At 34.6% G+C, this 21,967-nt stretch overlaps 1 protein-coding gene across 2 annotated transcripts in view; it reads right to left on the bottom strand.

The window, feature by feature from the left end:
- Positions 1-21,967, bottom strand: part of LOC111172812 (sodium channel protein type 3 subunit alpha) — an 82,864-nt gene that overhangs the window by 12,629 nt on the left and 48,268 nt on the right. For both annotated transcript variants that reach the window (XM_089916744.1, XM_030760432.2), the window contains exons 17-19: positions 11,385-11,505; positions 10,116-10,270; positions 9,191-9,364 (exon numbers count right to left, since the gene is read on the bottom strand). In XM_089916744.1, the coding sequence (XP_089772870.1) occupies positions 9,191-9,364; positions 10,116-10,270; positions 11,385-11,505 (450 nt within the window). The remainder of the gene's footprint in view (positions 1-9,190; positions 9,365-10,115; positions 10,271-11,384; positions 11,506-21,967) is intronic.

Raw genomic sequence — 21,967 nt, 5'->3', positions numbered from 1 at the left:
GCAGGAGGGAGTTGATGGTTCTGAAGAAGACCCTGGAAGTCCTGTGATTGTTTAATGAACTAAGTGATATGAACTTATTTCCCTTAAAATGGCTAAAGATAATTTTTTAAATTCAGTATAAGCAGTTACAAGATTAAAACCATATGATCACCTCCATACATCGAGATGATACATTTCATTGCAAAGCCTTGCTTAATTTTTGATGGAGAAATTTAGAAGCATTCTCATTAAAACCAGAAATAAAAAAATATGTCCACTATCAACATTATTATTTAACACTTTCTGGAAAAAGAAATAAGAGCTATAACAATTAGAAAAGTGGAAGAAGCCATTATTTACATATATGTTATTGTTGACCTCAAAAAAGCAGGGGAATAAAGTGAAAAACTATTGTAAACAATAATATAATTATTTTCGGTTGTAATATATTTTTTCATATTAATTTTTTAAAGTTTATATGTGTCTTTTGAAACTATACAAACTTTAAAATATTAACAAGGAAAAATAAAAGTATAAGAATAATCTAAAATATTGTTTTAAGAAGAAGAGCAATCAGAAAGGACAAATTCCACCTGATATTAAAGCTAATTATAGATCTACAATAATTAAAGCTGTCATATTAGTAGGCAAAGAAGTGAATTAAACAAACCCAAATTAGACGCAAGGCATACTGGCATAGCAAGATTTAGCACATAGAAAAGGGTAGCATTTTAAATGAGAGGTGAAAGGAACAACTAAAATGAGAAACCATTTTGAGGAAGATAGAATTGGAGTCTCACCTCACACCTTACACCAAAATAAGTTCCAGACTGATCAAAAATTCAAACATAAAAATGGATGAAGAAACAAAAACAGTAAAGCTGAGGGAAAAAGCATGACAAAATGTTTTAATAATCTTTAAAGCAAATGGTCTTCTAAGCATGAGAAAAACCAAAAAGGGAGAAAAAGGCTGGTAAATTTGACTAAACCAATATGAAAACATTTTCACGTGACAAAAAAAAAGCTCAAGAGACAAAAGCCCAAATCAGCAAAATAGTCATACCACATGTGACAAAATAGTAAATTTCCTTAATGTAAAAGGAGGTCCTACAAATCAGTAACAAAAAGGTCATTAACCAAATAGTAAGACATACAAATTCCGTCTAAACTTTCATTTTAATATATTTGTTTGAACAACATATTTATTTATACTCCTTATTGAAATTTAACTCGAAGGAAAGCAAAAGAATACAAAGAGAATGCAAGAAGAGACAAGAAGAAAGAGAGTTCTAAAAAAATTCTGGAGTTTGAAAAAATAAAGCACACCGGAATGATTACTTTCTCAGCAGAGCAAAAGCAGCAGCAGAAACCCAAGTGCCTGAAGAAGTAAGTCAAATTGTTCCAATGGACTCTGAAAAGGCTCTGGACATGGAGGCCCTGTGTTCTTCTAAGACAGGCGGTAATGGATGGCACTGAAAACAGAATCGATTCAAAGTCTCTGTATAGGAAAGCTGGACATTCCTGAGTCCCTTCACCCACCCTTCTCCAGCCCTGCCAGAGAGCAGAATGGAGTAATACTCCTTCACGGCTTACAAAGTAAAATCTGTATTTGTTACAGAGGTCAGAACGTAGCAACAATAATCCACATTGTGGTTGGGTTTCCTTGTGAGACCACAAAAGCCTCTTTAATACATCATGCAATGGAGGGTTTTCCATTAATAGTACCATAGGGTTTAAATAGCATGTAGACTAACTCAGTATTTCCTAGAGAAGGGCACCTAGAGTTTCAGATTGCTAAGTGCATACCTCCTTCCTTCTACTCCAGAACAGTTGGCTAAGCAGCTTCTAAAATGGGGCTCAGGTGATGGTGAGGGAACAGGTACAAATCTTCCATGGAAGTGGTGCTTTTAACGAAGATGGGAGGTAGGGGATACTGGAGATGGCAGGATTTGATCAGCTGGGATGGGTAACATTTATGGTAGGAATGGAGTGAAGACCATCCAGTGTCTGAGAAGTGAAGAGCAGTTCGTATGCAATGTCAGTCAGGAATGAAAGTCCTTACACTTTTATGTAACGGAAGTCTGTAACTCAAGGCTGCCTCTTTGCTTTTGACATTCTCCTACTTTTATCTTAGGCTTTTATAGTTTATTTATTTGTCTATAACTTTTTACATGATTAGAAAATTCATAATGCTCACCAGACATGTAAAAGTGAGCATCTTGGTAATTATGGTATTTGTGGCAGAGGGAAACTGGAGATAATCTAAGTGCTCATTCCTGGGGAATGGATGAGTAAATTCTGGTGGTGCATCGCTGGGGACTGCACTATGGCATGTAGACACCATGGGTTCCATGGGAATTTCATTGAAATATTGCAAACACCATTTTTTTAAAAATGAGGACTTTGAATCAGGTGATTTCTAAGTTTACTTCCTTGCCTGGAATTCCATAATTCAGTAATTTCAAGATGATTAAAGCAATATAATGCTATATGTTATTCATGTTGAGAAGATAAATCACAGTATCTTTACTAATGGAGGCATCATCTTTAATCAAGTACTCTACTGGTAAAATACTAGTAAAAGTGCTAGTCTCATTGATAGTGAGCATGATTACTTATGGGGTATGTAATTGTGAATCTGTCCTTAGGTTTAATTATTGTTTTTTTCTAGGAAAATAGGAATTGTTTTTGACATTTTACTTAATGAACATATGTTATATAGTCACTTAATAGCTAAGTAATTACTCCATGTCTCAGTTTCCTCATCTACAAAATTGGGATCATAACAGTGAATACCTCAGTGGTTGTTGTGATGATTAAATGAATTAAAGCAAAGGTTAATCGTTATTAATATTATACATGAGAGCCCTTATCTGCCTTCAGTGTCACTGCTTAGAATCTTAGCAGTGATGAGCTGGTATGATATCCCATGGGAAGGCTTTTAGAAAAAGAAAGAGACATGTGGATCTTCCTAAGGGAGATATTTAACGAGGTCATGACTAGAGGCAGGGAGAACATTTATAAAGCAGCTCAGTGCTTTGTGACCACCTAGAGGGATGGGATAGGGAGGGTGGGAGGGAGACGCAAGAGGGAAGACATATGGAGATATATGTATATGTATATCTGATTCACTTTGTTATAAAGCAGAAACTAACACACCATTTTAAAGCAATTATACCCCAGTAAAGATGTTAAAAGAAAAAAAAGCCATTGCTTGGTCTAGTTAGTCATTGTGATGTTGGTGTGTTGTTGAAGAGGAGGGTCCAGACCTCCAATTCATTTTTTAGTTGGTAATTTGAAGTAGAATTTGCTGATTGATTGACTGTGAGGGGTGAAAGAAAGGGAGAGGCTGAAGATGACATTTAGCTTAGCTTCATAAATATACCACTACCAGACTAAACAGGACATTCAGGAAGAAATGCATGACTGGAGGGAAAAAGTAATGAATGTACTCAGTCAGGAGGAGGATAAGTAGTATTATCTAGGAAGCAATTAGAAATGTGAATTGGGGTTTAAGGAAAGACCAGTATTGGCTAAAAGTCATAATCTTTTAAAAACTGGAATATAGACTTTATGCTATTAAATTTACAGGATTATCTCTTTAAACCTAGCCAGTGAAAAAATTTTCTTATTAATAAATTGATAATGCTAAAAGAATTAAATTCTTCCTGAAAAGGAACAAAGTGAGTCATTCCTATTAGGAGACATTTGTAGAAAAAGCCAAAGCACATACTAGACTATTTACATGGAAGTATGTTTGAAGAGAGATCAGAAATTGATATCAAATGACAATAATTTATAGCTATTCAGTTCCTTTACCTCAAAGTTTTAAATTTAATCAAATATTTCCACAAGAGCTCCAGGTGAAATTCAAGGCAGATGTGTACATATTAGCAAGGCATCTTATTGTTTTCATTCACCACCACCAAAGCAGCCACCTTCAGAGTGTAATGTGGGAACTCTTTGACTAGTGCAACATGACATTTTACATATATCTGTGCTCTGTTGAAAAATATGGGGCAAAGAAAGAGCACAGTGCTAGACAGAGGTACCTCTGACCTAATAGCTGTGTGACATCTCTAAACCTCATTTTATCAGTAGCAAAATAGAGATAAAAATAAGAATTACATCACAGGATTGTTAAGAGGATTAATAAATACTGTATAATTAAAAAGAGATATTGATAATGAGGTTGGTAATGTAGGGGTTAGGAAGCACAGTCATTAGAGCCAGACTCCTTGGTTACAAAATCCAGCTCAGCCTCTTCCTTATTTACTGTGTTTACAAGTAACAACTTTTCTTTGTCTTAGTTTCCCCATCTGCAAAATGAGAATAATTATGGCTTCTAACCATAGAGTTTTGAAGATTAGATGAATTAACATATGTAAAGTGATTTTAGCAGCTGTTGTACACAGTAAGCATTAAATCAGGGTTACCAATTTTCTTTATTATTAGGTAAGGCTCTGAATTAGTGCTATTCCCACAGTAAGTGTTCAGGAAGTGCTAGGCATCTTATTGTGGCTACTAATATTAATAACAATTCTGGCTTCATTATTGAGGATGCTGATACGTCAAAAATAAATGTCAAGAACAGCCAGGATCACCTGATTCTAGAGGTTGATGGCAATTGTAAATACATATTAGAATCAGAAAATGTCCCTATTCTCCTTTTGTTCACTTCAGCAGAGCAGCTGATGAGGATTCTAAGGAGCCCTTGAGCAAGCAGGATGTCTGAGTAGCAGACATCAAGCATCTCATTTCAACCACATCAGCAACCTGTGCTGTCTCTAAAGTGGAAATCACTTGTGGACAATAAATATTTCATGATAGTTGAATCTTTACCAAGAGTGTGTTTTGGAAACATTAGCACCTTAGGATAATTTAGAACCAAATTTGAAGTTGTCATGATAGATGCTCAATGAATTTTCTTAGGGATGACACTTATGCAAAAATCCATAAGGACCACAAGAAATGTGAATTTTTTTCAATAAATTATGATCACATGCTTAATTCATTCTATGGATAATAATAGCATCTAAAGTATAGCTTGTATAGTTATAATACAGGATAGTTTGGTTTTCATATGAATATAGTATCTTTTGCCTTTGGATAGGAGAAAATAATTATACAGAGTTAGAAAAAGTGGTCCATCTAGTGTGCGATTCTGACAACAAAGGCATGGGTTAAGTTTTCCTACTTGATTCCAACCTGAATTATCATACTTGCTGTCTCTATCTCTTCACCTCCATTCTTCCTCAATCTTACCAATATTTCTAGTACTTTATCCCCATACTTCCATGAGACATCTCGTAACTATGACAGCAATGACGTCCATTCTGCCAAATCTAAGTGTCATTTCTCAGTACTTATGTCACTTGACCTCCTTGCAGCCTTTTGATCACAAAATTGATCACCTCTCCTTTGGAAAAACCCAACTATCCTCCTCTGGGCTTCTGTGATACCATGTATATTTTGTTTTCCTTTTTCTTCTAATTGCTACTTCTCAATCTAATTTACTGGTTCCTTCTCTTTTGCCCAACTTCTAAATGTTGAAGTGTCTCCAGAGTTTGGTCTGGGCTCTTTTGTTTGTCAGCTTACATTCTCTGCCCAGGTTCATGATTTCAAATGTCATCTCTTTCCTGATGACTGCCAAATCCATAATCAGGTGTTAGATTCTCTTCAGAACTCGAGACTTGGGTAAAACTCACCGTGTACTCTTGAATGTCTAATTGGCATCTCAAACTTAGTACTACATCCCTCTTCCACCTACCATCTGCTTGCCCTGTCAAGCCTGTTTTCTGATCTTATCTAGTCCAGTTAATGGTTTCATCTTCTACCCATTTGTTCAGATTGAAAGAAACTCTGTTTAATCGAATTCTCCTTTTTCTTCATGTCATACATCCAGTTCATCAGTAAGTCTAAGTCTCATTGCCTTAGTCTAAGACATAATCTTCTCTTTCCTAGATTATTAACACAGCTCCCTAATTGGCCTCCCTGCTTTGACTTTTTTGCTGTTCCTTCACCATAGCCAGATGTGATAATTTAAAAACAGTAGAACAGATCCCTGCTCACCCTTTCTCCCTTGAGTTTCCCATTGTGAACTGTAATCAATATACATTAAATTACATAATATGTACAATATACATTAAATTACAGTAAAACATGAGTTTCTTACCATGGCCTCTAGGTGCCTTTCTGAATTTAATGTCTATTACTCTTGCCCGTGTTTCATCACACACAAGCACAACAGTTTTCCTTCTGTCTCTTAAGTGTCCCTGGCTCATACTTCGGCGCCTTGGGATTGTTCTTTTCTATTCCCTCAGGTCTTCAAATAACTGTCCCATTGTTATAGACTGAATGTTTATGTCCCCCCAAAAATTCATATGTTGAAACCTAATCCCCAGTGTGAAGGTATTTGGAGGTGGGGTCTTTGGGAGGGTATTAGGTCATGAAGGCAGAGCCCTCATGAATGGGATTAGTGCCCTTATTTATAAAAGACACCCCAGAGAGCTTGCTTGTCCCTTCCTGTATGTGAAGACACAGCGAGAAGACTGCTGCCTATGAATCAGGAAGCAGGCTCTCACCAGACACTGAATCTGCTGGCGCTTTATTCTGGGACTTTGCAGTCTCCAGAACTGTGAGAAATAAATTCTGTTGTTTACAGGTCACTAAGTCTATGGTATTGTGTTACAGCAGCCCACAGGTGCTGAGACACTATTTCTCATCATTTACCTTCTCATCATTTACCTCATCAAAGACACCTTCCATAGAGGCTCTGGGTAAAACTCTCCTGCTCCCCACTCTGCAGTCATTCTCTATCCTGTTATCCTGTTTTCTTTCATAGCAGTGATCACCATCTGCTTTTATCTTATTTTTGTTTACATCTTTACTGTCTGTTCCAGTCTCTCCTAGAGTGTTAGATCCTGTAGATCTAACAGGGCTTGATTTGTCTTGTTCATATCTTCTTTATCTCAAATAGCATGTGGCCCTTATTAGGTGCTCAAAATATTTATTAGATCAATGAATGAATATTAACGGAGGTTGGAGAGATAACCCAATACCTTTATTTTTAGGTAGGGAATTGAAGATAGATAAATTTTATATAGATAAATTTCTCCAGGTTTAAAAGTGTATTTCTTCTGGTTTGAAGTTACTTCACTTATACTTCAGTTTTTGGGGTTTTGCTTTGTTTTGTTTTGAGCTTTCTGTGACTGCTTAGTTGGTATAGCAGTCTACCTTATGGACCGTGAAACCCTTTTAAGTATGTTTTACTTGTACTTTCAAAAACTGTTTTAACTCTATGTTTACTTTAGCTTATTGGACCCAGTGGTCTGAGAACAAGTTATTAGTTGAGGTTACATGAATTCACATATTTTAGTCCCTGCTTTGGGAAAAGAAGATAGATCCATTTAAGATTACATAACTTGCCCAAAGGTACCCAGTTCCATTTTACTAATTTAAACTTACTAAAAGGGAAGTAATTTGGGGGGCACCATTCTTTGACATTATTCTGTAGCTAACTAAGCGTCTATATTAGCTTTCTAAGGATTCAAACATGATACAAAACCTTGACAGATTTTTGCATCACATTTATTTCTTCTGTATGAGGGAAATACACGGACTTAAGTACAATGTAGTAAGTGTTTCAGTGAATGTAAATTTTTCAGTAAATGAAAATATTTTAGTAAATTTCAGAATTTTCTGGAGAAGTTCTATCACATTTTTAAGTGATCTTCATACATGACAAAAGTTTTTCGAACCAGAGAATATTATGTGTTTCGTGTCCCATCATTTCAGGGAAAAGCTGGAGATCATAAATGCTGAATTCCAAAGCCAGTATGAAAATATAAATATAACATTTGTACGAGTTAGATAAGAAATCTGTAGGGTAAAGGAGCACTGAATTGAGAATTAGGAAATTAGGACACTAATCTCAACTTTGTTACTAAGTATTTGTGCTATCTAAGGAAAATTCTTCAAACTGAGGCTTTAGTTTACAATAAATTGTTTAGAAGACTGTGTAGAATAGAGCGTAGATATTCTTTAAGGTCCATTCAATCTGCAGAATATGAAAATATTAAACTTCCCTGTTTGGAAGCTTTTCAGGACAGTATTGAGATTCATCTCTACTATTCATTAAAGACCAGACACGGGAAGTTGGAAGTCATTTCTGATCTATTAATAGTGACTTGGCACCAGATTTCGTCTCAACTCAAAGGGTTGAACACATTTTGGTTATAGAACTTCGAGTATGTATGTATGGGAGAAAGGGGAGTAGAATTTAGATAGGCCCACACTTGTCAAAGACGATAAAAAGAATGAATGCACACATAATGACAATCATTGATTCATAGTGGCAAGTGTTAGAACTAAAAATAAAGTGCTTTATAATTGCTGGGAAACAGCTAGAGATAGTGCTTAAAGCACCTTTTTGAGGTGGAGGAGGCTGAGAAGCCTTGTGCAATGGAACATCACAGACTACAAAGGACCAGTTGACTCTCATTTTGCCCCAGTGCCTCTCCATTGCTTGGAATAAAAAAGTAGGCTGCAAGTCAGACAGGTCTTGTTATTGGCAATGTTCCTGTGACTATTCACCTCAGGGTAATCAGATTCAGAACAGGGCTTCTACACCTATCTCTTTGCATGGTAAATATTTCATTAGCTACTGAGGTATCTAACTACTGATTTAAGAATGGAATTTATTGTCTCTGTGGGTTTGTGGCTGAATGAATACAGTGAATAGGTTATTTTAACATTATTTAGTAACATACACTCTAATAAGGGATTAGAGTGCAATTCTGACAATTCCTGGCCCCAAATATGTCTTGATTTTACCTCCTGGAGATAATTTTTTTCAATTGAACTGTTAATAAGCTAGATCTGTCAATTAACAGATTTTTAGCTATTCCTTACCTTGAGATCCTTAATTTTCAGAAAAAGAAGAGCTATTTGCCTGTGGCCTAGAACAACTCTCTCTGTGTTTTCTCTTACCACTGTCCACATTTTTAGGACCTTTTCTACTGCTTTCCCTTGAGACTTACCTCATTTTTGCATTTTTTTTGTAGTTTTAAAAAAAGATAATTGCATAATTGTGTCAGAATTAGTGAAACTAGGGTCTAATTAAAGTCAAGGTTTTAATTGTAGAAATATATGAAATGTCAAACTTGCCTCTTTTAAGAATAATTTCATAAAAATCACTTAGGATACTTACATCGACAATCAAGAAATCTAGCCAGCACCAGGCATTAGTGAAATAGGTTTGAAATCCATAAGCTACCCATTTGAGAAGCATTTCCAGGATGAATATATAAGTGAAGACCTTGTCAGCGTATTCTAGCATGGTTTTGATAGTTTTTCGTTGTTCAATGTATATATCTTCAAAAGCCTGTGAATCAAGAATGCTTTTATTTTATTTGAATGGCTTGCCTCCACCCAAATACTTGATAAAATTCTTAGTAGAATGCTTGGCACAAAGCACTAATTTGATAAATATTGGCTAGTATCAGACAAATGTGGAACCAGACGAAATCTAAAGACTAAAACTAATGGAAAATGTTGGCAAGAAAATGTCAGTATCTTTACTGATTTAGTTTGTGCTTTCTTCTCTGCCTCTCACCCCAAGATCTGTATCTCAATTACTTCTACAAAGACATGCTTTTAGAGAAGTAATATGAATTCAGAAAATATCTAGAAGTTCTGTTAACGAGGGATAGACTTGGCCTATTCCAACCTTACTTTCATCAATTCTCTGAATGATCTGGCTCATTTTGAAAGAATAAATTGATTAGACATAAAAAAATACACTTTTAGTCCATAAATATTACTATGATTATTTGGGAGAACTGGATGGGATTCGACATGGAAGGTAATGTAGTTACAGAATGTCCCTGGAAATGGTTGTCTCAGTAAGGAAAACATCTGTTAGAAAAGCACCAGATGAGAAATTCCATCTGGCTGCTCATGGTTCTAATTTATTCTGTAATGAATTTTGCATAGTTAAACCCTGGGTGCCAAGCTCTGCAAGGTACAAATATACCTCTTGTTTTGCTCCTTAAACTAAGTGTATGCTTCTGGTATTTTTGGAGATAAGCTATTTCACTAGAACCTGATTCTTGCCAATAATGCGTTACACTTACCAAAGCACCACTACTGAGAAGGATCATGAAGACAATGAAAGTCTCAAACCAGTTGTGTTCAACAATGCTATAGCAGGTTTTCCGCAGATTCCACCAGACTTTTCCTTTGCCTTCTTCTATACTTACTTGACAGAATGGAAACTTTTTAATACATCCTAAAAGATAACATTAAATATAATAAACTAGAAAAATATATTTCAATCTTAAATAGGAAGAAATAAACTTTGTTCCTCCCTCCCCAATCCTAGTCTCAGATCATCATTTTATACAGCAACTGGCTACTTCATCCCTTAGTTATCTTCAGCATCCCTCCTGTATAGTGAATCATTCTCAGACTTACATATCAGCCAGCTACCTAGAATCAAAGAGCTGCTTGAGTATAAATGGTTCCATTCTTTAACCCTGCTTAGGATCTCTCTTTGCCTCAAGGCCAATCATAGACAAGAACATCTCTCAGGTTTGGGGAAAAACTGCATATTCAAATTGTTTATTCATTTTTTGATGTGATCCTGGATTTTTACACACTTCTTTTCACACAGAAAATTCCCCTGTCTCCCAAGGTGTCATCCACTGTCAGTTTTCCCAAGCTATTTATTTTCAGCCTCAGTGCTTTTCTTAGTCACACCTATGACTCATCTTGTCAGTCAGTATCTCTCTTCCTTTGTCCTCCCGCTCTTAGCTTCCATGTTATTTCTAAACTTCCATCCACTCTTCTGCTCTGAGTTACTACTTATGGGATTCAGTCCAATCACACGGAATCAGCAAACCTTTATTGATTTGTGTGCTAGCCACTGTACTGGTCACTGTGAGAATAACTGCTGGTCTCCCTGACAAGGCTCTAGAGCACATCTATATCCCCAAACAGCTCTGGTCACAGCCCAAATTAACCACATTTGAAACTGTTAGAGATGGAGTGTAATTATTGCAGCATCTATAAATCAAATCACAACATTGCCAATGAGGTCTGAAGGGATTGCTTTATCAATAATGAGATGATGTTCCAGAATGCCATTTATCTTCTAGGGTTCACTTCTCCACATTCTGGAGGATGAAAAAAAGGACTTGTCAAATTATCTTAATTGTCCAGGCACAGTAGCTGCTATAGTATAATCAGGAAATACAGATAAATTAACTTTTTGGAAGAAAAGAGGAAAACAAAGATAAATATGCCTTCACCATTTCTTTGAAATATTTCCTTCAAATGAGGTATATTTAGTCTCTGTAAGGAAAGAAGGGAGATTGCATTTAACCACACTAGAGCTTGTTTACCTTCAGTAAAACAAGCTTCTGGCTTAAGGTCTTCCTCGGGTTCAATTTCAGCTTGTTCACCTTCTCGGGGCAGAGCAACATCAACTGTACTTCCTTCAGATGAGCTGGTTGCATTTAATTTCTGGAAACAAAACCGCATTGCAAAGATGTGATTTTTCTCCCCTTTTATTCAGCTAATTTGGAAATGCTCTGTGATGGTGTGAAAAAATGATGGTGGTAGTGATAGCATTTGACTCTGTTAACAGTACTGATAATTGTGTACTAATAATTTAACATACTTGAAGTCCTATTGTTTAAAACAATGTAACTACTAAGTTGATTCAGACAAAAAATGGTTAGACAGCATTCAATGTGGTTGATTTGGAAGGGAGTGATTTTACTGATTAACTTGTTTATGATCTCTATTTGTCTATGGATGCCATATGAAAATAATTTAATACATCATCACTCAGGCCAAATCAAGAATAGTTTGATAAAAGTTTGGTATGCTGACATTCACTATTGATTATATTAATTAAAATGCTTCAAATCAAATTGTAATTTCCACTCTTCAATGGAAATTTTCAGAGGGCAAGGAACATTACCAGTTGTCTGTAACTACTGTCCATGTTTCTGTAATTTTAGAAAGGAAGAGTGGCACATTAACATTAGTCACAGTCATTATAGTTCAACTTAGAGCTATATTTTTCTCTGGCTTACATAATTTTCTTTTTACTTTACTAGCAGAAAAATGATAGATCTCTCTTTCTCTTTCTCTCCCTTTTTTGAACTGCTTAAATGAATTCAATACTTGCCAAAGAATTCTAAATGAAATGGAAATTTCTTCATAAATGACATTGTTCAAAATCTGTATAGACTTTCATTAGGAGCATATTCCAAATTCAACATGTGATCAGGCTGTGAAGTTTTCCTTTAAAAAAATTATTGTGACATGCCATGTGGCTAGGAAGAGCCACTTTAGTGTTGCAAGAATAGATATCTAATAAGTACTCTGATACCACTTGGGATGACATTATGGATGTGCAATGCTTTATGAAAAGTGATGCAAAGATATGACATACAGCACAACCCAGGGAATGTAAAACTTTTAGAATGAAAGAACATGGACATGTTAATGGTTTCAAAGGCCCCATTAACTTTAGTAGCTGAGTTATAGGGTCACTCTGCCCTAACCCTCTGAAAGAGTTAATGTGTTACTGAAAAATACCTGGATAACTCCTTAAGCATCAGTCATATTGGAGGAAATTTGGCTCAAAATTCTTGATTTTTTGAAATCACCATCCAAATGTAGTTTAATACTTTATAACGTGAACATGGAAGAGTAGTATCCAGATGATATTTTCTGTGGTATTACTTTGAGGGTGACGTTAACCATGTCCAATTAAATATATTATGAAAGTTACCCTAAGTCAAAATATAATTCTATAATAAAATATCTCCTAGTCTGGAGTATGCTAAAGAGAGACTAGGCCATCGATTATGGCCTATGGTTCTTAGGATCATTAGAGTACAAGAATTTTTACCATTAAAATCCTCTACTTTTTGGAGAGGTGGAAGGTAAAGACATATTTTATTCTCTCAGGATTTTTCTGCTTCTTACAGCCAGAATATCTTTATTCTTTTAAGAAAATCCCAGGAAAGCTACTGCTGGATAGAATTGCAGCAGCTTCTGGTATAACCAAGAAAATACTAGATAATTCTTCCCTTCCAATTTCATTGGTGGTTTATGGGTTGGACACTCTGACATTTGATGAGTGGCAGCAATAATATCCACTGTATAAATAAAACCAGTAAGAAACCAAATTATTTTGAGGTTAGTTATAAAAAGCTTCATGTTTCTTCTTCCTTTTGGCCAATCCAAGCTGAATAATTTCTTCTGAGCCTGGTCACGATCCACTTTTTCCATGAAGCCTTTCTTTCTTATGATTTCTCCATGCTAAATTTTATAGAACGTTTTGCCCATAATACTTGTTTGCTTTGACCAAATATTCTCATAAATATATATAAATGATATATATACATAAAATTGTATATTTATGTACATATATACATATATATTAAAATGTACACACATACACAAATATACATCTATACACCAAAAGATTCAAGCATAGAATAGACACTAAATGGTTATGTTGAATTTATGAAAAATGAATGATTGAATGCATTTTGTTATTACTCTTATAGAGAGAGTTATAGTGTTTAGATAATTTGATCTCTTCATTTTGATATGTAACTCAATTGTGGCCTTTGCAGAAGTCTGTTTAGTTGTATTAGAAAATGCATTTTCTTAATGAATAGGAATTATTAATGATATTTTAGTGGTAAAAACACATATTTCCAAAATGTTTCTCTAAAATATTGGCAGACATTCAATAAAGAAATCTGAAGGAAGAAAGTAATAAGTATATATGTATACACACGCAAATACACATATACTTTTCCATTTGAAAACTTTAGAAAATATACTCACCCTTCACTTCTTATTTTACCACTGTTAATACAGTTGTGAAATGTTCAATGTTTTGCATTATAATTCTCTGCCATGTATTACACAAGTGTCTTATATTTAAAGCAAATCCTTTACAGCACAAGTGATGGTAGCCATTAATCTGAATGACAATTGTATCCACGTTTACCAAGTATTGACCTCTGGATGTGTCTTTGTTATTGGTACTGTCTTTAGATTGTAAACTTTTGTGAATGTGTTTAGTATGTTAAAATACAAATAATTTCAATTTTCTAAATGGCTATGGAGGTAATGTACATTGTAAAGCAGAGAGGGTCTGTGTGTGAGTTAGTTTACCTCTATCTGCCTGGCATTATGAAGCATAGCATGTCTTTTGAAAACAGTCAAGGAAAAAATCTCTGCATGTATTCTGCTCTTCTCAAATGAGCAGAACCCATTTTACATGCGGAATTGCTTCACCGTTATTCAGGAGTTTTTCTGATTATAAGGATAAGCTCATTAACCTTATGCTCTGCAAAACTCCTTAAGGAATGTTTAGACAGAGACTTGATGAATCAAGGTTTAAAAAATAGTTGGTAGGCTAGTGTTTCTGCCACTGAAAGTGTTTTGTGGGAGGCTCCTTTTCCTATGAAATTTGGCATAAAGTTAATTCCTGCTAGTTGGAGAGTCAGGCTTATTCATGGTGTAATCTTCATAGGCCACATTTTTGTCATAAGAAGGTACATATACTTTATCCTATGAAGTTATAAAAATATTGTATCAACTACATAAACATTTTAAAGTTGTGAATTTACCTACATTTATAAATTAAAGCTTAGACTGTGTTCTTATTAAGTTACAACAACTTACCAATTAAGATATACTGCCTGATAAGCTTTAGTCACTGGAAACATAAAGAATTTTACTGCTGTATTTTTAAATTTTGAAATTTATGTCCTAGAAAACTACTTAAGCATTTAAAATTCTATACATGGATATAATACTATCTTCATAATCTAAACATTTCTAATTAAGTTCAACATTTTGGCATTCATACTCTGGTAGAGGGTAGTTTGTCATACTTTTATCATAGCCATACCAAAATGACTTCCAAATTTTATTTAAAAACACATAACTGATTTAAAAGCAGGTGACTGATGATAAATACAAAGAATAACTTACTTTCTTTAAATTGCCATAGCTGTGCTACTAAAATGATAAAAAAAAAAAGATACCTGAAATGAAATTTTCCACATTAAGGAACTTGATGACTATACTAAATAACTAAAATTAATACTTGTTCTGAAGTAGTTATAAAAATGTAATTAGGTATATAGGCATAACAGTAGAAAGCTTCCATATAAAACCACATAGTACAAGCTCATCACTTGTTTTCTTGTACTGTTTTCTCCCTATCCGTCCAATATTTTATGGCACTTAAGGCTAGATTCTTCCATCCCTTGTAGAAACTACTGAGACTACAGAGGGATGATGACTTATGCTCTACAAATGCACACTGGAAAGCAGGTTTGAAGATGCAACATTCTCCAGGCCTAATTCAGCCACAGGAAGCATGCCTGGCTGAAGCAGAAGCCCGGCGCAATGCTGTGGAAGCCGCACGCTGGTCCAAGAACCATGTTCTCAAAGACATGGTACATGAATGTGAAGTTTTCAAGGTTAGCTGCAAATACTACTTGTAAGAAATGACAGAATCAGCACCCAGAAAAGCCATTTTCCCCTGATAACATGAACTTATATAGAAATCCCCCCTTATGGCGAATATTGCTCAATTTTTATCCAATTAAATAGTGAAATTTAACTTTCAGAAATGGAAGAGAATGTTAGCAACTGGCCTACTTCCACCGAAATGCGCTCACATTTCATTTATTTTCAGTCAGCTATCAAATGTTTGACTCTCACAAACTGCTATATGATTCAAAAGGCAAAAATAAAAGATTCAGCCATTACAGACTGCCTTTAAAATCTAGCCATTTCTTTCAAAACTTCTGGGTTTTGTCTTGAAAGTAAAAGAAGAAAATCTTTTGGTTACACAATCTATCAGGGCCTTAGTCTGATCTTTTGGATATGCATATCCATATCTTGACTTATATTTCATTTGAAGGACAGGTAGCCACACAGTGAGGTCACTGGGCTGCATATCCAAGGCAGGAGGAACACGACTAAAACCAATAGCTCTTTTTTTTCTGGACCACTTATTGAATGGTTAAAAATATAAACCATCTCTATTTAATTTGGCCTTAACATATTTTAAATGTGTAACACCCCTCATGCACCTTTTATTTTAAAAGAGGCTTACTACGAACATAATATAGGAAACTGACAATAATTATATGGTAGTTGAAGAATAAGGTAAAAGGACATCCAGCAGGCAAAAGAAAAAGCTGGTTTATGTTAAGATAATACAAAAATTTCCATCTAAACTTGCCTTAATTTTTATTTCAGCAGAAGTACACTGAAGCACCAAAACCTTTCTCTAAAGGTCGAGATAGGTTTAAAATGGCTTTTCACACTCCCATCTGTGCCTCTGAAAGAGTTGTGTCACATTCAGTTTCTCAGAGAGCATTTGGAAGACACTGAGAACGTAACAGAAATGGGAAGCTAGAGGTATTCTCCCATTGCTCTCCAGATTCTGAAAACGGAGCACAGGGCCTTTTCTAGAAGGGTACGTGCTTGGGACCTTAGTCAAGCATCATTTTCAAAGTTTCCATAACGACTTTGAAAAAGAGGGAATCCTGTTATAAACATGGTGTAAAAGATAATTTTCCAGTACCATTTAATTCTGCCCTGCTTGTGAAGAAAAAATAATCAGATTTTCTTCAATGACTAATAATCTTGTTCTACTCCTAAAACTAAAAAGTCATTTTAAGTAAAATTACATAAATCACCAGGGGCTGTATTTTAGAAAACTTTTTATTTATAATTTTATGTCTGAATTTGTTTCATTTTATAGCTAATTCTCAGTTATCCCTAGAGAAGAAGAGAGTATGTATAAATTAAACCTATAGACAAACCCCAAGCTCTAATTAGGTTTTTTTTTTTTTTCACCAAAAGCCTTGAAAACTGCTAATACTCATGAACTTTTCACTTTTTAATTTGCCTTCAAGAACACTCACTCTGGGGAATTCCCTGGCGGTCCAATGGTTAAGACTCAGGCTTTCATTGCTGTGGACCCGGCTTTGATCCCTGGTCAGGGAGCTAAGATCCCACAAGCCGTGTGGTGTGCCCAAAAACAAACAAACAAGAACACTCACTCTGGCTGTGATTCCAGTAACAGGAGAAAGTTGAGTCAAGAGAATAAACTAAAGATTTATTTCATCCACAAACCTACAGCAATTTTTGGAGATATCCTTTATTCCTCATAAAACTATAATCAATAAATAATAATCCAAAGAAGGAAATTTTCCAAGTCTCTTTTTTGCCTGCTCAGTTTTGGGTAGAACATTTAGGGAGAAATTAATGTGGATCAGGGAAATTTAAAAAAATGGGTACACTGAACCAATTACTTAATATTAAGATGCAATGAACTTTTCCTATCCTGTATCATGATGCTTTTCATTTTTTAATTACAGTGATCACTTAGGGTTTGGCAGACACATGACTTAACAACTTCCCCAAACTACATGAAAATCCAAGATATGTGGTGCCCAAATGTATACAGACTATGGCCCTTCATATCCAAAATCTCATGATCACCTTACTCTTTTTTTTTTTTTAATGGAGGCTTTCCCCCAAAACATGAAAGCAAACATTTCTATCTGGAGTACATGAATTGGATGGGTTGAAAATTATATTCACAGATCTGAATATAATGATCTGAAAATGGCAACACTGTCAAACCCTGTGAGGCTCATTTTGGTAATACAGTTTACTTATAAGGGCTGAATCAACAACAACAAAAAGTTGTGGTCTTATTTTAATGAAATAAAAGCTGAAAAAAAATGCATCCTCTCAAGTTCTTAACTATTTTGAACTTTAAACATTTCTATCATGTTTTAAAATAGATATAAATCCTATAGAGCATGCAATTATTGCTTTTAAAAGCCTAAACAGACTAAACTGGAAAGTCATTAACAGAATCAAAAACGGTGTTGGGACTGCCCGTCTTGCCTGACCATGCTGTGATGTGTCACACGATTCAGCAGAGAGCAGCTGGGCACGTCTAGCACTTCCTTGCCATGGCAGGGGAAGGAACGTAGCTGAGTAGCATGCAGGCCAGTCAAAATTTATTTAGAAAGTGATTGTACATGTACAACTTGCTTGGGTAACCTGGGTAAAAGTGGTGGCACGAGCCTCTGGCTGGTTAAAAAACACCAGAGTTTCATTCTTGAAGGCTCCAGCTTGATTTTACCCCTGTGAGAAGTAAGAATGGTAAGCAGTGAAGGTCACAGTATGATATTCCTAGATTGAGCTTTGGAATTCAACTTCAAATATGCTTCTTAAGAGCATTTATTCTATATCCTTCACCTGGGAAGACAATGAAACCTTTCAAGAACTAAATTGTAAAAAATCCATAATTATATAAAAATGTCAAGAAATCATGTTTATATAAAAACAAAATTCTACATTATATCTTGTCATAAGATATATACAATTCCAAGGTTTTACAAAATAAAAGGATCACTGTTTTGAAATTCATGCCTTCAATTTCCTTAAAATTTTTTTCATGCAAAACTTTATGTTCGTTTCCATACCAGTCTGTTTATGTTACTGGTGCATATAATAGATACACATATATAAAATATGTATTACATAATATAATAACAGCAATTCATATTTTTATCTCTAAAATCTTCTAGAGATCATTTCTCCCCAACTGTGGTATAGCTAGATATTTTGAAAATGAATGGAAGGAATAGAGCAGCTAGAGTTTTCAAATACTATCTAAATTAATGACTAATTTACTGCCTCTTCTTAAAGCAGAAATGTGGTGCAATTTTTTTTTTCTTTTCTTTCTTCCTTTCTTTTGAAATGTATTGTTCTGTTAGGTTTAACTTGTATGATTTTTCACTTTGTCAGCAAAGAGAAAGGATATTTTGTGTCCCCCAAAGCACAGCCCAATGTTCTTTATCTACTTGTGTTCAAAAAACTAAGAAGTGTGAACCAATATGCCACTTTATGGATACGTTATTTTTAATTTGTGTGTGTGTGTATGAGTGTGTGTGTGCAATAGCTAATAAAAAAGAACAACCCAGCCAACATAAATGTGAATCTGATATGTGACCTGTGTTCAATGCCAGCAGTTTTCAGAAATTTCAGATCAAAACTGAACTTCGCTAGAATTTATTTAAATCTATTCTATAATGCTGATTTTTACTTTTATTTTTGAAAACAGTGTACAGTTGACCCTGGGACGACACAGGTTTGAACTGTGCAGGTCCACTTACACACAGATTTTTTTCAATAGTAAATACTACAGCTACAGGATCCTCAGTTGGCTGAATTTGTAGATGTGGGAGTGCAGATACAAAATCATGTATATGGAGGGGCAACTGTAAATTATACTCGGATTTTCAACTGGATATAGGGTTGACACCCCAACTCCTGTGTTGTTCAAGGGTCAACTGTACTTTTAAACTTTGTGTGAGCATACGTGAGAATTGCCCTATTATTCTTTCAAGGTTTTTCTGGTACTAATTTAAAAAATCATCCACATAAAACTTACTGCTGAATTTAATTTTACTGTGCAAAATAATTTGAAATTTTATCCTAGCTTTATAAAAGTTTTAATTTTATATTTACTTTTAAGTATTTTCCCTCTAATATATCTGTATACTTTAAACAATTTTATTACATTCTGTAATTGGATTCCATGTATCCAAAACCAGCTTGGAAGAGGACAGATGATTATTTTAAAAAATCACCCAATAAAGAATTTTTGTTCAGATAATAAAATGTTTTCAAGGACTTGAAAATGAAGACATTGTATCTCATTGTTCCAAGTTTATGATTTTTTAGTCATTAAAAAAAAGGACATGACAATGAGGTAGTATTCTCCTAAAGCAATAATTTGAAATATCTGTGAACATCATAGAGTTTTTTTTTTTTAACATCTTTATTGGAGTATAACTGCTTTACAATGGTGTGTTAGTTTCTGCTGTATAACAAAGTGAGTTTTTGAAGTATTCTGGAAACCAACTTTTTGGTAAAAAGAAATTAAGGTATATCATTTCCATGAGTGCAGTGAGATGAAACCTATGATGTTAACATAGCAAATGTTTCTCTGCCTCTTTGGCTTTTCTATCTCTTCTTGACTCCAAGCTAGTCTTGTCCCTAGTCTTCCCTTATTTTCTCTTTGTAATTACTTCTTTAGGGAACTCCTCTATTTTCAAGGAATCAGATAATTATGAAATCTGCGTTATTAAATCTATTTTTAAACCCTGACTGCTCATTCAGTCTCTCGTTCTCACTATATCCCACTTCTAATTCAGTATGTCCCAATTGAATTCTTTCTCTTCCCCCATAAACCTGGTAACCTTCTTAAAAAGGCCATTTCAGACAGTTGCATCACCATTTTCCCAATTTCTCAGATTCTTTACTAGGTTGGTCAAAAGCCAGTTAGTCTCAGTTCCCATACTTATTACCGTAGCCCAGAATTCTGTCACCTCATTATTATCAAATGATTGTTACCACATTCCCCAAGATAACAGTTCTCACTCTAAACGGTTTTACTTATTGCTATCAAATAAATTTTCCTAAAACATCACTTTCCTATTGCTTTTCACCTGCTTAGCACCTTATTGACTATGCAGCCAATTCCAAGCTCCTTGACTTACTTCAAAGACTGTATAATCTGAAACTACCTTACTCACCCATACATATTTTTCCAGTCTTTTCAACCAATACTTTATACATGCTGATTATTTCACTACTGCACCTTAATACTAAGCTCACTCTAACTCTGGCTTTTGTTTAGTAAGTTTCTGCTTTTTGCTTTCTGTTCATGTATTTGACCCACATTTTGAGGCCTACTTTAATTTTATCTCTTCCGTTTAACAATTTGCTATGTTCTTGCTGTTCTCAATACTTGCATAATCTTGTATTCAGTCCTACAGGATTAAACTTTTTAATAGGTTTTTAATAATTTTGTGAGTTAGTATTAGCTTCCTCAAAGATGCTGAGATTTCCCTGAAGGGGGTTATGTTATGAATCTCTCCTTTAACTCTTCCTTACCCTTAGTATCCAGCAGAGTGCTGAATTCACAAAAGCGCTCAATAAATGCCTGTTAATTAATTGATGATTTTCTTAAATAAATCTATGTCAAGTGATGGAAAATAAAATTAGAATTGAATTCTTATTTTACTAGAATGAGCAACACATAAATTAGAATTGAACTCTCTAAGTAGACTTTGAGTGGAATTTCGGAGAATTTCGAAGAAAGAATTTTCGGAGAAAGAATACACATTTTTTGTGTATTTTTACCTTTTTCAAAATATTTTCAAATTTACCATTATAATATATCTCAGAAGCTCTGAAATGCCTGAAAAAAAGGATCGGGAGGGTATCAGTTGTGGCACTGTCAGCTACTTACTACTTATACAAATTCTGTTGACATATTACTAAAAAAAGAAAGTTCCAAAATATGCAAATATGCTCACAGAATCAGACATCATTTGTCTGATTCCTATGGTGTCAATATTTATACCCTCATGCTAAAACCTGTCTTTTATAACCCTGTGCTAGACTTAACTTCCTACTTCCTACTGGTATATCAGAAGTCTATAAATAAGTAATAATAAAAAATTTAGTCCTGTTCTGCACAATGCAGAATTGCAGAATTAATACCACTAAGCTACTATCATAGGATCCTATGAATTTTAATCCTACAGGAGGAACAATTTCCTTTCTTTTCTTTTAAGTAAGTAGTAATATGACAGTAAGAACAGCTTTCCAGTCTACAGTTTAACTGTAATCCTTAAGTAGAGTTTTTCTAAATCTTACTATTTCCAAGTTAATCTGGAAGACCTTATAGATTTGCTCATCCTTGACTGGGCAAAATGTAATCAGTACTACTTTTAATTTCCTAATATGTGTAAAATTTTAATAAATGAATAATACTCTTATCATAGGCAATAAAAGGTTTAGAGGAGAACAAAAAGTACACAAAACTTTCACA

This window comes from Delphinapterus leucas, chromosome 8, assembly GCF_059928025.1.
Source record: "Delphinapterus leucas isolate spDelLeu-1000000601 "Yukka" chromosome 8, BTC_Dleu_Yukka2, whole genome shotgun sequence".
Taxonomy (NCBI): Eukaryota; Metazoa; Chordata; class Mammalia; order Artiodactyla; family Monodontidae; genus Delphinapterus; species Delphinapterus leucas.
Note: the sequence above shows the minus strand (reverse complement) of the source record. Positions and strands in the feature narration are given on the sequence as shown.